Source organism: Bombina bombina, chromosome 7 (genome assembly GCF_027579735.1).
Source record: "Bombina bombina isolate aBomBom1 chromosome 7, aBomBom1.pri, whole genome shotgun sequence".
Classification (NCBI taxonomy): Eukaryota; Metazoa; Chordata; class Amphibia; order Anura; family Bombinatoridae; genus Bombina; species Bombina bombina.
The window spans coordinates 5,809,999-5,826,659 of NC_069505.1; the positions used below are offsets into that span (position 1 = coordinate 5,809,999).

Genomic DNA, 16,661 nt, shown 5'->3' on the forward strand with positions numbered 1-16,661 from the left:
TTGCCACCTCTTGTGCCTCAGTTGCAGCCAGTGACCGCATGTGATCTCTTCCTGCGACCTCTCCTGTTCACGCCTACTGCCTCCAAACTGGATGGTTTGCGAGAAGGGAAAATATTTTCTTCTAATTCCCAAAGGGAGCCTAAACGAATCAATGAGGTGATAGGTTATAAAGTCTTCTTTTCATACGCTCACCAATACATGTGTAAACTATTTCTTTCTTTACATAAATTGAGTTTACTTCATTCTAGAGAGGAAGTGCCATATGTGCAGGAATCATTGCTGCACTATTGTGGTGCAGGCAATACACAACAGAATAAGGCTACATTAAAAAGAGTTAGCTACCATCCTTAGTGATTACAGAGTTAGACAATCATTTGCCTATCGGTAAGAGATAGTCAGCCTTCCTCTCCCATTAAGTGATACTCAAAACATATGTAAAGAAAATAATGTAGTTCACAAAGTGATAAAAATCCTCTCATATATTATAATGAATATAAAAGAAGACTTTATAAAATATCAGCTCATTGAAGGCCACTTACTGGAATCGTATAGCAAACAGTAAAACAAAGCAGGGCATTTAGGGACCACTACATGCTAAAGGAAGTCCGGGAAATGGTAATAGTACATTGTTTCAAACGAGGAAGTAAAAAAGCTTGTAAGATGCTATGCCCTGCTACAATAACCCTTTGGGTGCATGGGAGTAACAGTACTACAGGAAAAGACAATGACTGGAAATTAATGGCACTTTATTCAGGATTTGTTTTAAATATAGTACTTAATGGGACAGTAAATACCTATTTTGTTTTGCATTATTTTACAGAGCTTAATATTAAAAAAATCAATACACTTCTATTACCCATTTTTCTAATTTTCTTTTAAATCTAAGCCCTCTGTGATATTCATTATACCAGTCCTATCACAGAGGGCTACCTAGGTGCTTTCCTCTATAATGCACTGGGTGCTGATCCTTATTGCTTAAGTCACCGGTAATCTATCAAGCTCACTCCCAAAGCTGGGACCGTTACCAGTCCCAAGACCGTCCCCCTCTGCCGGAAGTCACGTGGTATTTGCAGGACTAGAGCATCGTCCTAGCAAACAGCTGCAGCTTTAAGATAACAGCAGTAGGTGCTTATACTTTGTTTTTTGGTTCGTCAGTTATACGCTAGAGAACATCTCGCACTGCACATGATGTGATTATACGCAATAGTATAGAACTATCAAATGAGGGTGTGTGTTTACCGTTAGGCTCTCTACAGAGCTCTTATTGCGAGTTTATTATTTGGAAATAAGCTATATTTTTAAAAGTAGTTCAAACACATTTTCATTAGGTGAACTACACAAAGAGGCGTTTTATTTTGACGACATTAAACAAAATGTAACGCCCTTTAAAAGAGCATTTCTAAACACGTGTATGGTGGCACGTGGTATCTCGCTGACATTAACCATTCAATGTGCAGGCAAACAGATAAAAAGCTTTTACCAAGTGGCAACTGGAAATAAATGGGTAAACAGAAAGTCTCTTGTAATACAAAAAAAAAAAATACAAAAAAAAAAAATGGAGATGCATTGCCTTTTCTGTAGTCTTGCAATAAATTTTCAACAAAGGATAACAATAGAAGAAAGCCAATTTGATAAAAGAAGTAAAGTAGAAAGTTGTTTAAAATTGTATGCTCTATATGAATCATTAAAGAACAGTTTTCTGTTAACAATTGTTGGATGTGACCTCACCACTAGCCATTAGTTACTGCTTTATAAAGGACATGTGGGGAGGAAAGATGCTGTTTTACCCCTTAACACCGTTAGCACGTTCCATGCCGTCCTAACCTCGCTGGTTTATAAACGCCATAAGCACGTTCCAGGCCGTCCTAACCGCGCTGGTCTATAAACGCCATAAGCACGTTCCATGCCGTCCTAACCGCGCTGGTCTATAAACGCCATAAGCACGTTCCATGCCGTCCTAACCGCGCTGGTCTATAAACGCCATAAGCACGTTCCATGCCATCCTAACCGCGCTGGTCTATAAACGCCATAAGCACGTTCCATGCCATCCTAACCGCGCTGGTCTATAAACGCCATAAGCACGTTCCATGCCGTCCTAACCGCGCTGGTCTATAAACGCCATAAGCACGTTCCATGCCGTCCTAACCGCGCTGGTCTATAAACGCCATAAGCACGTTCCATGCCGTCCTAACCGCGCTGGTCTATAAACGCCATAAGCACGTTCCATGCCATCCTAACCGCGCTGGTCTATAAACGCCATAAGCACGTTCCATGCCATCCTAACCGCGCTGGTCTATAAACGCCATAAGCACGTTCCATGCCGTCCTAACCGCGCTGGTCTATAAACGCCATAAGCACGTTCCATGCCGTCCTAACCGCGCTGGTCTATAAACGCCATAAGCACGTTCCATGCCGTCCTAACCGCGCTGGTCTATAAACGCCATAAGCACGTTCCATGCCGTCCTAACCGCGCTGGTCTATAAACGCCATAAGCACGTTCCATGCCGTCCTAACCTCGCTGGTCTATAAACGCCATAAGCACGTTCCATGCCGTCCTAACCTCGCTGGTCTATAAACGCCATAAGCACGTTCCATGCCGTCCTAACCTCGCTGGTTTATAAACGCCATAAGCACGTTCCATGCCGTCCTAACCGCGCTGGTCTATAAACGCCATAAGCATGTTCCATGCCGTCCTAACCGCGCTGGTCTATAAACGCCATAAGCACGTTCCATGCCATCCTAACCGCGCTGGTTTATAAACGCCAATAGCATGTTCCATGCCGTCCTAACCGCACTGGTTTATAAACGCCATAAGCACGTTCCATGCCATCCTAACCGCGCTGGTTTATAAACGCCAATAGCATGTTCCATGCCGTCCTAACCGCACTGGTTTATAAACGCCATAAGCACGTTCCATGCCATCCTAACCGCACTGGTTTATAAACGCCATAAGCACGTTCCATGCCATCCTAACCGCGCTGGTTTATAAACGCCAATAGCATGTTCCATGCCGTCCTAACCGCACTGGTTTATAAACGCCATAAGCACGTTCCATGCCATCCTAACCGCACTGGTTTATAAACGCCATAAGCATGTTCCATGCCATCCTAACCGCGCTGGTTTATAAACGCCAATAGCATGTTCCATGCCGTCCTAACCGCACTGGTTTATAAACGCCATTAGCACGTTCCATGCCATCCCAACCGGGCTGGTTATAAATGCCATTAGCACGTTCCATGCCACCCTAACTATGCTGGTTTATAAATGCCATTAGGATTGCCCTAACTGATCTGGCGACCTGCAGCCTCCTGCACTTTTAGAATAAGAAATCTGCCCTACCATTGTAGACAGTACCCCATGATCCAATACCAACCTTGACATTGCGTGATTTAATTTGTAAAGATTTACTTAGTCCCGGCATGAAGGGGTTAATTAGCTTGCTTTATTATAAAATAGATGGAAACACAACGTTACAGAACCTTTGATTAACACAGAAAAATCATCAGGAAATAAACCAGCTGTACCTCTAATATACAAATGTCCGTATAACAATTTAAATGATCTAATGTTTGCAGCCATTTGTCACTGTAATTGTATTTCTCATATTAGGAGCTATTTTCTACTCTCGGCTGTACGACAAACCAGGGGCAGGTGCGGGCACTGTATGTAACGAGTCTTGTGGCTAAGGGATCCACATGCAGAGGGGAGAGTATTGTCTGCCGCGGGCTTAATAGAGCAGGAGTCTGAGTCTCCATAGGAAGCAGACAGTGACAGTAGACAAAACCCTGTAAAAAGGGACTTTCTTTACTATATGGGTAGTATATATAAGCAATTAAAGGGACACTCAATCAAAATGAAACTTTCATTATTCAGATAGAGCAGCAGTTTTAAACAATTTTCCAATTTACTTCCATTAACAAAATGTACAAAGTCTTTTTATATATAAACGTTTTGAGTCACCAGCTTCTACTGAGCATGTGCAAGACTAAGTGTGTATGCATTTGTGAATGGCTGATTGCTGTCACATGGTACGTGTATGTGTTTGTGATTGGCTGATGGCTGTCACATGGTACAGGGGGAGTGGAAAAAGACAACTTTTAAAATTGTCAGAAAAAAAATCTACTACTCATTTAAAGTTCAGACTAAGTGCTATTGCATTGTCTTGTTATCTTGCATTTGTTGATTATGCAAATCTAATGTGTTGACTGGTCCTTTAAGCATTTTTATAGCCCAGGAACACACCCCTTGAAAAGTCAACAGTTATTTTATCTCCTTTGCCGTGGCCAATTAGGAACAGATCTGGCACAGATAAAGCAATCAGTGTGCAGCTTATAGGAGCATTCAGCATCTAAGTAGCAAAACTAGGCCCTTTAAACTCTAGGCAATAGAAGAAAAAAAAGTATATTTAAAGGGACACTGAACAAACATTTTTTCTTTTGTGATTCAGACAGAGCAGGAATTTTAAGCAACTTTCTAATTTACTCCTATTATCAATGATTATTCGTTCTCTTGCTATCTTTATTTGAAAAAGAAGGCATCTAAGCTTTTTTGTTGGTTCAGCTCTGGACAGAAGTTTTTGATTGGTGGATGAATTTATCCACCAATCAGCAAGGACAACCTAGGTTGTTCACCAAATTTGGGCCGGCATCTAAACTTACATTCTTGCATTTCAAATAAAGATACCAAGAGAATAAAGAACATTTGATAATAGGAGTAAATTAGAAAGTTGCTTAACATTTCATGTTCTATCTGAATCATGAAAGAAAAAAATTTGGGTTCAGTGTCCCTTTAAGGGACAAGTGGGCAAAACAAAAAGAAACGCAAAAGGATCCTTGTGAATTTCCTGGGGAACTGAGTTCATGTCCCTTTAAAATCTCTAAAATGATTCTATTCTATCTGGATTGTATGAAGTAATAAACTTTTTACACCTGGTGAGACAGAACAGTGAGCAAGGGCACGGTCACTTGAGGTGGCTGCTGGCACTGACCGGAACATTTACAGTGAGAGCAACTGATCTATAGGGTAGATGGGGAGCAAAGAACGAACAAAAGCCACGAACACCGACGCACGGCCAGCTGTGAGAAACGATACACACATCTGATACCAGCAGAACCTGCTTAAAGGGACATGGCAGTCAAAATGATGCACTATGTTACATATATTGTTGCAAACACTGCTGTCATACAGTGCTCCCAAGCCTACCTAGATGTGCTCTTCAAAAAAGAATACCAAGAGAAAGAAATAGAATTGGATTTTTTTCCTCAATTGTATGCTCTACAAGTCATGAAAATTTTATTTTGACTTCTATGTCCCTTTAAGAACCCAAAAACATGCTTACCTGATAATTTTCTTTTCTTCTGTATGGGGAGAGTCCACAGATGCATTCATTACTTTTAGGAATTCAGAACCTGGCCACCAGGAGGAGGCAAAGACACTCCAGCCAAAGGCTTAAATACTCCTCCCACTCCCCTCATCCCCCAATCATTCTGCCAAGGGAACAAGGAACAGTAGGAGAAATATCAGGTGGGAAAATAAACTATAACATGGCTGCCCCCCATAAAAAACGTTGGCAGGAAACTGTAGACTCTCCCCATCAGAAGAAAAGAAAATTATCAGGCAAGCAAAATGTATGTTTTCCATCTTAAACGGGGAGAGTCCACAGCTGCATTCATTACTTTTGGGAAAACAATACCCAAGTTAGAGGACACTGAATGCAAAAAAGGGCGGGTAGACAAGGCGGCCCATTTGAAGGGCACCACAGGCTGAAATTACCCAAACCAATCAGCAACTGCTGTACCGAGCAGAACAAAAAGGACTGAAAGGACTAAGTGCCCAACAGTTAAATCCAGCAAGGCCCAGATAGAGACAACTCAAAGGTACTAGATTCAACCGAGCACAAAGCCCCCAAAGAGACAAGTCTTACAGGCTCCAAGCCCGTACCGATTCCACCTATTCCCGGAAGGGAAAAGGAAAAAGAAATATACAAGAGATCTAAAATCTCAGCAACTAGGGTAAAAAAAGGAACCCCTGCAAAATTGAGCACAACCGCAAGTTGCAGCATAATAAATAAAAAGGAAAAGAGATAAACTCCAACAACCTACCAGAATTAAGATTGGGAAAAAACCCTTTACCCCAATCTGGAGAAAGTCCAAAGGACCAAGATTCGATTCAAAGACAAATCAGAACACGGAGCAGATTCCATAACTCACAAAGAGTGCAGTCTGCAGAATAAGCAGATATTCCCAAGAACTGCCACAGTTAGCACCATAAGCAATTATCTTGCTTCAGTAGGAGCTCCTGGCTCCCATCTGCCACACAAGACTAGTAGACAGTCACGAACACTAGCCTATCAGTTAGAAACTGCACTAGGAGACCCCCACAAATGGAACCCTCCAGAAGAACAGGAACTCACTCCCTTACAAAATAGGGCAGCAGAAAAAAAAACACGCTGAGTAAAAACTCCTCCAATCTCCACCTCAAGAGAGATCACAAGATCTGGAGAAGAACACGGCCTCATGCCGAAAAAGGTAAAACCAGCCCACATCTGGATCCAAACCAACAACTCAAGTTGCAAAGCCCCAAAAACCCATCAGTAGGTTACGTGGGCTACTTCCTCAAGACCAAGGCCCAGCACCAAAAGCGCCTGGCATGTCGAAGAGAAGGAAATAAATAAATCCCTGTATTACCCAGAACTCAAAAGAAGACTAAATGGTAACAAAAGGTAGGCAAACCCTGACCATATGCAACAAGCTTGGAAAGCTAAACCACCAAGCCGGAACAGAACATAGTACGATCTCGGGATCCAGAACCCAGACCCAGATTCCTTCCATACAAAAAGGTGAACTCCCAAACAAAGGGAGACCACACACTGACACGACAGTAGGAACACAATACCAGAATCCACCCCAACCTGACTGTACCACAAGGACGAGGGACCTCCTCCGAAAATTAGGTGGACACCATGGTAATATCACGCTCCCCCTAAGGGGAGGGAAATGAAGACACCTGCTCATCCACAGGTATGGAGCATATGTCATCTAACAGACGGCAAAAACAGAACCAACTGAAAAGGGTACCCTCCGGTTGTAACAGCTGGTCCAGGAGCCAAACAGTCCGCGAGCCCACCTATAAAGTGGAACGGCTGAATAAGAGAACAATCTCCTGCTTACTAGGCAGCTAACAAGTCATCAAGCCCTTCTCAAGTCTCCGTCCGAAGGAGCAAGCGTATGAGACAACCACAAGGGCTGAATCACTCGGGATCCAACTAGGAGGTCCGGCCAGATATGCTAGCCAAGACCAAAAAACCGAGTACCCGGAAACCGGAGCCGGTCACAGACTAGGAACCCTTAAGGATCGATAGGAATACCTCATACAGAGAACCCTAGAAGATGCAAGCATAGCCCATCCAAAGGCCCTAGGACACTGGATGCTTACTAAGCGTCCAAGAGACAGAAAAGATACTTTTCCAAAATTTGAGGGGCAATTTCCTCCAGACAGCTAAGCTGCTGCCAATAAACCCCCATCTCCTGCAACAGAGGCTGCAAAAATCAAACACAATCCATCTGTGTCCACCTCCCATTAACCCCCCAGGACTAAGGGACAACAGGATGACTAACATCGATATCCCAAAACCAACATATCAACTGATGTAATGGAGAGGGTAGCTCCAGAACCCACAAAGGGATCAACACATTCTCTATAGTCCATAAAAACATGAGAGCAGATGAGAAGCAGTATGAGGAAGAAAGGCAGACAAAAGTGCCCATCAAAACTGATGACCAACCAATGGGAAAAAACCCACATGGGAAAAAAAGAAGTCTAAGACACCTCGCTCCCAATGAAAGAGGTACCATGGTCAAGAATTTCAAAAATAGCAAATACCATAGGAGGGATAAACCCTCCCCCCCAATCTGGTACACCAAGTTAAGGAGACGACTAAAACTCCAGCCAGAATCGAAATGTAGAGAACTAGCTTCAAGATCAAAGACCTTCGGAGTGCTTCTTAGCAGGAGCCGTCCAGGCCCAACAAAAAGGAACAGGACTTAAACCCCTTGATGTCCCACCCAAAAAGAAGCAACGAGAACCAGTCTAACGTCATAAACGAAAGGCCTCCTTCTCTTAGCCCCATCAAGGGCAGAGTCTTAAAGAAAAAATTAATTTCTCATGGAGTTCTTCTCCCTGGCAAACCCTATTTAAAGGGAATACATCATGCTGAAGGAGGAACCCAACAATAAACCTCTCTTCTGAGAGAAAACTCACCACCCAACCAGGTCAACCAGATATCCCTGCACCACGTGGATGGTATAGACCTTTAAGGAACAGAAAGCAGCGCCCGACTAAGACCAGCCTGCTACAGAGCGCATTCCTGAACTGAACCAGGTCACATAAAATCCAAAACCCTAGGAGGGATCGATAAACTTAAGACTATACAAACCATATCTTAATATACAACTTCCGCAGAAGTGTCCAAGCGACCACAACATCGCTGGTATCGAATTCCAGAGAAGAAATGTTTCCCAACGGAAAAAGAACAACAAACATGAGCTTCCAAAAAACAAATACAACCCATCAGAATCAACGAAGAAGAGGGCGGCACTCACAGGTGAACGCCCAAGAAAAATGGTTACACTGACAGGGCCAGTCCGTCAGAGATCCTATTCTCCTGAAGCTCAGAACTAAATAACCCCAAAGAAAAAGATAAATCGGAGACAAGGAGATCAACTGCATCCCCCCCCACATCTAACCCAGCTTGTCATCCGGAGTGGAAGACTGAGGACCCCTCAAACCCTCCGGGTTGGGATCCACCAGCACTGCCAAAACATACCGCAGTAGGACACGAAGGCGCGCCAGCCTATAACGAAAAGCAAGACTTGCCTCCGCCGGGGGAACTGACGACCCCGAGGATTGGGCCCCTGAAGCCTCAGAGGCAACCGCTTCCCCAGAGGGCTGATCTGACCCAGACGATCCCTCGCCTGGCCAGCCCTGGTTCCCCCGAACATGGACAGAATATCACTAACGTCTCCCTCCCTGGAAGATGTAAATGCGCTAATGCCAAAGAAATGGCCATGCCGAACCGTGCCGTAAACTCTGGAGGAAACAAGTTGCCTTCCGGAGAAGGGGTAACAGCATTAGGGACACCAGCTTGCGTAGCCAAGGAAGGTTCTAGGGTACTCGCCACACGGGATATGGGATCCCCAGGGGCGTATGGCACAGCAGACTCTAAGTTCCCTGGATCGGGAGAAAAGAGCACTATAAAGCGGCATGCAAAACATAACTGATGGGAATGGATTACCTGGGCCATTTCATACTCTTCGCAAGAAATAGAATCTGAATCAGAGACATCCGTCTCCAAAAAAAAATCAGAGTCCTCCATAACTAGGATAGAAATTATGGAAAGAAAAAATAAAACGGCACCTTACACCTCCAATGGCTGGGGCACTTCCTATGACCCAGACAACTAACGAAACAGACTCTCTCTGTCACCACGTGGTCAGGAATACGGAAATGGTGACTAGAAACGTGACCACGCCCGGTAACAAAGTACACCGTGCAGGCCAACTAAAAACGTGCCAAAGTCAGACTGTGCAGTCTGACAAAAAAAGGCTGTTATGTTCCAATATAGCCAGGAGCCCAAATATCACTACACATTATAAGACAGAATCATAACAAACATGATTAAAGACCCCCCTGTTCAAAAACCCCCCTCAGGAGATATTAACCCTCGATTCCATAAGATAAAGGAGTCCCACTGAGACCCTGACTTCTTCGTTTTACTTTACATTCTCATATTGAAAGTAAAATAAAACGAACTTACCGGAATCTACGCCGTGGAACAGGAACACGGCCCATCAAGGGTGACAGATAGTAGCCTCGCTTCTAACATGGACTTGAGCGAACAAAGTAGGCAGCGAAACTCGTCAATGCCGATTGCTAAGGAGCTGTTAATATGTGTTGGGATGGTTTCGCAGAAAGACTCTCAATGCATCTCCGGACTCTAACTTTCATCCAAACTTTCACTGAGAGGCTGACAGGACTACTTAAAACTCCAGTCCCGTTCCGAAAAGTACTACCCTCCATAAGAGACTATCTTTAATCTTCCGACACTTCTCTGCCAACCTCCTGTGGCGAAAGGCAAAGAATGACTGGGGGATGAGGGAAGTGGGGAAGGTATTTAAGCCTTTGGCTGAGGTGTCTTTGCCTCCTCCTGGTAGCCAGGTTCTGAATTCCCAAAAGTAATGAATGCAACTGTGGCCTCTCCCCGTTTAAGAAGAAAAACAAAAAAGACAAATGCAGAGCAGCCCTATTTAAAAAGAGGAGCCGTAATTTACATGATTAACAATTCTTTTACATATAAGAGACAAAAATCCCGGCACACACGACCACATACACAAAGTGCGCACACATATTCAGTAAGATTTCTGCAAACATCTTGACGAGCACCTACATCTGTATAAGTATACAGAGGTTTTCAATTTAGCTATTCGCACCATGCACTAATCTATAACTGCTTCTGACTGCTAATGAATCGTGGAATCTGCTTATTAAAAAGGAGAGCAATTGTAATTTGGGTAAGAAATGAGGGTTGTGTTAAAATGTGCATCAGATTAGTTTGTAAAACTGTTTGGGGATTAAATGTGTGAGAATGTTAAGCGTTAAGCGAGAGAAGTTTAACTCACTGTCGCAAGCGTAAGGTTTATCTCTGTCGTCCAAAGCGGCTGCGTCTAGCTTTTTCCTGGCGCCACTGCCCACACCTTTACCCTAGAAGCAAAAAGGAACAAAAATTAGGCAACCTGTTGGTAAACCTGCAAAGTAAAAGACTGTAATTGCCCTTTTATTTACACAAGCTACAGAGTATTAAAAGTATGGGAAAGTGCTTATTTAGATTTATTATTTTTTTTAATAGAGTGTTCCTCCTCATTGAATGTACCATCCATATTAAGCAAAGAATTGCCAATTAAAACAGTGTGAGCCACCCGGAAAGTTGTCTTGTTACCGCTCGCTCTCTATACACCAATGCCAAAGCACAGACATTTTCATTATAGGTGGTGGTTTCAATGTGCAATAGCAGATATTTCACTTACAAGAAAACACCAAAAGTAACACGTATACATTTATTTCCCTGCACTGGTATAACAAGTCATTTGGTAAAAATGACATTCTAGTGTACCTTTAAGGTAGGTCCTGAGCAGCCTAGTATACCCCAGCCAATAATCACTGCAGTACATTCTAACGTAATTACATGGTCTTATGCATTAGAGAGCCTTGGTTACTCTTGTGTTTAACCCCTTTAAGACAGTTAAACACACAGTTAACTCACTTAAAGGAATATGAAACCCAAATTATTTATTTCATGATTCAGATAGAGCAGCAATTTTAAGCAATTTTCTAATTTACTCCCATTATCAATATTCTTCGTTCTCTTGGTATGTTTTGTTGAATAAGCTGACTGAACACATTGGTGAGCCAATGACAATCAGTATGAATATATGCATCAACCAATCAGTAGCTAGAACCTAGGTTCTCTGCTGCTCCTGAGCTTTCCAAGATAAACCTTTCAGCAAAGGATAGCAAGAGAAGGAAGCAAATTAAATAATAAAATTGGAAAGTTGATTAAAATTGTATTCTCTATCTGAATCATAAAAAGAAAAATGTTCGGTTTCATGTCCCTTTAAAAGCAACAAGCCTTGCAGCTCTTAAGCAGCACACTGACAAAAAAACAGCCACACAACCCCACCATTCACCTGCTGTGTCCTGCAGCTCACAGACGGGACTTTACCTATGTGTTTAAGCACATAGTTATCTAGGCTCACTAATAAATCAGTCCATGTCCTTTCTATGTAATAGTTAATAACTCCTATATCCCTTTCAGGACCTTGCCCGTTACTGCTGTACAAGAGCAGGTTTAATATCACTTTCAGCACCTTGCCCATTACTGCTGTATAAGAGCAGGTTTAATATCCCTTTCAGGACCTTGCCCATTACTGCTGTACAAGAGCAGGTTTAATATCCCTTTCAGGACTTTGCCCATTACTGCTGTACAAGAGCAGGTTTAATATCCCTTTCAGGACCTTGCTGCCCGTTACTGCTGTACAAGAGCAGGTTTAATATCCCTTTCAGGACCTTGCCGCCCGTTACTGCTGTACAAGAGCAGGTTTAATATCCCTTTCAGGACCTTGCCCGTTACTGCTGTACAAGAGCAGGTTTAATATCCCTTTCAGGACCTTGCCCGTTACTGCTGTACAAGAGCAGGTTTAATATCCCTTTCAGGACCTTGCCCGTTACTGCTGTACAAGAGCAGGTTTAATATACCTTTCAGGACCTTGCTAATTACTGCTGTACAAGAGCAGGTTTAATATACCTTTCAGGACCTTGCTAATTACTGCTGTACAAGAGCAGGTTTAATGTCCTTTACTGCTGTACAAGAGCAGGTTTAATGTCCTTTACAAGAGCAGGTTTAATATCCCTTTCAGGACCTTGCTGCCCGTTACTGCTGTACAAGAGCAGGTTTAATATCCCTTTCAGGACCTTCCCAGTTACTGCTGTACAAGAGCAGGTTTAATATCCCTTTCAGGACCTTGCTGCCCGTTACTGCTGTACAAGAGCAGGTTTAATAATCCCTTTCAGGACCTTGCTGCCCGTTACTGCTGTACAAGAGCAGGTTTAATATCCCTTTCAGGACCTTGCCCGTTACTGCTGTACAAGAGCAGGTTTAATATCTCTTTCAGGACCTTGCCCATTACTGCTGTACAAGAGCAGGTTTAATATCCCTTTCAGGACCTTGCCCGTTACTGCTGTACAAGAGCAGGTTTAATATCTCTTTCAGGACCTTGCCCGTTACTGCTGTACAAGAGCAGGTTTAAAATCCCTTTCAGAACCTTGCTATTTACTGCTGTACAAGAGCAGGTTTAATATCCCTTTCAGCACCTTGCTATTTACTGCTGTACAAGAGCAGGTTTAATATCCCTTTCAACACCTTGCTATTTACTGCTGTACAAGAGCAGGTTTAACATCCATTTCAGGACCTTCCCTGTTACTGCTGTACAAGAACAGGTTTAACATCCATTTCAGGACCTTCCCTGTTACTGCTGTACAAGAGCAGGTTTAATATCCCTTTCAGGACCTTACTATTTACTGCTGTACAAGAGCAGGTTTAATATCGCTTTCAGGACCTTGCCCTTTACTGCTATACAAGAGCAGGTTTAATATCCCTTTCAGGACCAAGTCCTTTACTGCTGTACAAGACCAGGTTTAATATCCCTTTCAGGACCTTGGCCCTTTACTGCTATACAAGACCAAGTTTAAATATCCCTTTCTGCTGTACAAGAGCAGGTTTAATATCCCTTTCAGGACCTTGCCCGTTACTGCTGTACAAGAGCAGGTTTAATATACCTTTCAGGACCTTGCCCGTTACTGCTGTACAAGAGCAGGTTTAATATCCCTTTCAGGACCTTGCCCCTTACTGCTGTACAAGAGCAGGTTTAATATACCTTTCAGGACCTTGCCCGTTACTGCTGTACAAGAGCAGGTTTAATATCCCTTTCAGGACCTTGCTATTTACTGCTGTACAAGAGCAGGTTTAATATCCCTTTCAGGACCTTGCTATTTACTGCTGTACAAGAGCAGGTTTAATATCCCTTTCAGGACCTTGCTATTTACTGCTTTACAAGAGCAGGTTTAATATCCCTTTCAGGACCTTGCTATTTACTGCTGTACAAGAGCAGGTTTAATATCCCTGTCAGGACCTTGCCCATAACTGCTATACAAGAGCAGGTTTAATATCCCTTTCAGGACCTTGCCCGTTACTGCTGTACAAGAGCAGGTTTAATATCCCTTTCAGGACCTTGCCCGTTACTGCTGTACAAGAGCAGGTTTAATATCCCTTTCAGCACCTTGCCCGTTACTGCTGTACAATACCAGTTTTAATATCCCTTTCAGAACCTTGCCCATTACTGCTGTACAAGAGCAGGTTTAATATCCCTTTCAGAACCTTGCCCGTTACTGCTGTACAAGAGCAGGTTTAATATCCCTTTCAGAACCTTGCCCGTTACTGCTGTACAAGACCAGTTTTAATATCCCTTTCAGAACCTTGCCCATTACTGCTGTACAAGAGCAGGTTTAATATCCCTTTCAGAACCTTGCCCATTACTGCTGTAAAAGAGCAGGTTTAATATCCCTTTCAGGACCTTGCTGCCCGTTACTGCTGTACAAGAGCAGGTTTAATATCACTTTCAGGACCTTGCTAATTACTGCTGTACAAGAGCAGGTTTAATATCCCTTTCAGGACCTTGCTAATTACTGCTGTACAAGAGCAGGTTTAATATCCCTTTCAGGACCTTGCTAATTACTGCTGTACAAGAGCAGGTTTAATATCCCTTTCAGGACCTTGCTAATTACTGCTGTACAAGAGCAGGTTTAATGTCCTTTACAAGAACAGGTTTAATATCCATTTCAGGACCTTGCTGCCCGTTACTGCTGTACAAGAGCAGGTTTAATATCCCTTTCAGGACCTTCCCAGTTACTGCTGTACAAGAGCAGGTTTAATATCCCTTTCAGCACCTTGCCCGTTACTGCTGTACAAGAGCAGGTTTAATATCCCTTTCAGGACCTTGCCCGTTACTGCTGTACAAGAGCAGGTTTAATATCCCTTTCAGGACCTTGCCCGTTACTGCTGTACAAGAGCAGGTTTAATATCACTTTCAATACCTTGCCCATTACTGCTGTACAAGAGCAGGTTTAATATCTCTTTCAGGACCTTGCCCGTTACTGCTGTACAAGAGCAGGTTTAATATCCCTTTCAGGACCTTGCCCGTTACTGCTGTACAAGAGCAGGTTTAAAATCCCTTTCAGAACCTTGCTATTTACTGCTGTACAAGAGCAGGTTTAATATCCCTTTCAGCACCTTGCTATTTACTGCTGTACAAGAGCAGGTTTAATATCCCTTTCAGCACCTTGCTATTTATTGCTGTACAAGAGCAGGTTTAATATCCCTTTCAGCACCTTGCTATTTACTGCTGTACAAGAGCAGGTTTAATATCCCTTTCAGCACCTTGCAATTTACTGCTGTACAAGAGCAGGTTTAATATCCCTTTCAGCACCTTGCTATTTACTGCTGTACAAGAGCAGGTTTAACATCCATTTCAGGACCTTCCCTGTTACTGCTGTACAAGAGCAGGTTTAATATCCCTTTCAGGACCTTGCTATTTACTGCTGTACAAGAGCAGGTTTAATATCCCTTTCAGGACCTTGCCCGTTACTGCTTTACAAGAGCAGGTTTAATATCCCTTTCAGGACCTTGCCCGTTACTGCTGTACAAGAGCAGGTTTAATATCCCTTTCAGGACCTTGCCCGTTACTGCTGTACAAGAGCAGGTTTAATATCCCTTTCAGGACCTTGCTATTTACTGCTGTACAAGAGCAGGTTTAATATCCCTTTCAGGACCTTGCTATTTACTGCTGTACAAGAGCAGGTTTAATATCCCTTTCAGGACCTTGCTATTTACTGCTGTACAAGAGCAGGTTTAATATCCCTTTCAGGACCTTGCTATTTACTGCTGTACAAGAGCAGGTTTAATATCCCTTTCAGGACGTTGCTATTTACTGCTTTACAAGAGCAGGTTTAATATCCCTTTCAGGACCTTGCTATTTACTGCTGTACAAGAGCAGGTTTAATATCCCTGTCAGGACCTTGTCCATAACTGCTATACAAGAGCAGGTTTAATATCCCTTTCAGGACCTTGCCCGTTACTGCTGTACAAGAGCAGGTTTAATATCCCTTTCAGAACCTTGCCCGTTACTGCTGTACAATACCAGTTTTAATATCCCTTTCAGAACCTTGCCCATTACTGCTGTACAAGAGCAGGTTTAATATCCCTTTCAGAACCTTGCCCGTTACTGCTGTACAAGAGCAGGTTTAATATCCCTTTCAGAACCTTGCCCATTACTGCTGTACAAGAGCAGGTTTAATATCCCTTTCAGAAACTTGCCCGTTACTGCTGTACAAGAGCAGGTTTAATATCCCTTTCAGAAACTTGCCCGTTACTGCTGTACAAGAGCAGGTTTAATATCTGTTTCAGCACCTTGCCCTTTACGGCTATACAAGACCAGGTTTAATATTCCTTTCTGCTGTACAAGAGCAGGTTTAATATCCCTTTCAGGACCTTGCTATTTACTGCTGTACAAGAGCAGGTTTAATATCCCTTTCAGCACCTTGCCCTTTACGGCTATACAAGAGCAGGTTTAATATCCCTTTCTGCTGTACAAGAGCAGGTTTAATATCCCTTTCTGCTGTACAAGAGCAGGTTTAATATCCCTTTCTGCTGTACAAGAGCAGGTTTAATATCCCTTTCAGGACCTTGCCCGTTACTGCTGTACCAGAGCAGGTTTAATATCCCTTTCAGGACCTTTCCCTTTATTGCTGTACAAGAGTAGGTTTAATATCCCTTTCAGGACCTTTCCTTTTATTGCTGTACAAGAGCAGGTTTAATATCCCTTTCAGGACCTTTCCTTTTATTACTGTACAAGAGCAGGTTTAATATCCCTTTTAGGACCTCTCTATTGCTGTACAAGAGCAGGTTTAATATCCCTTTCAGGACCTTTCCCTTTATTGCAGTACAAGAGCAGGTTTAATATCCCTTTCAGCACCTTGCCTGTTACTGCTGTACA

General features: G+C 43.1%; 1 protein-coding gene across 4 annotated transcripts in view; it reads right to left on the minus strand.

The window, feature by feature from the left end:
- DPF2 (double PHD fingers 2) overlaps window positions 1-16,661 on the minus strand; it is a 442,311-nt gene that overhangs the window by 357,870 nt on the left and 67,780 nt on the right. For all 4 annotated transcript variants that reach the window (XM_053719943.1, XM_053719942.1, XM_053719941.1 and 1 more), the window contains exon 6: window positions 10,677-10,758. In XM_053719943.1, the coding sequence (XP_053575918.1) occupies window positions 10,677-10,758 (82 nt within the window). The remainder of the gene's footprint in view (window positions 1-10,676; window positions 10,759-16,661) is intronic.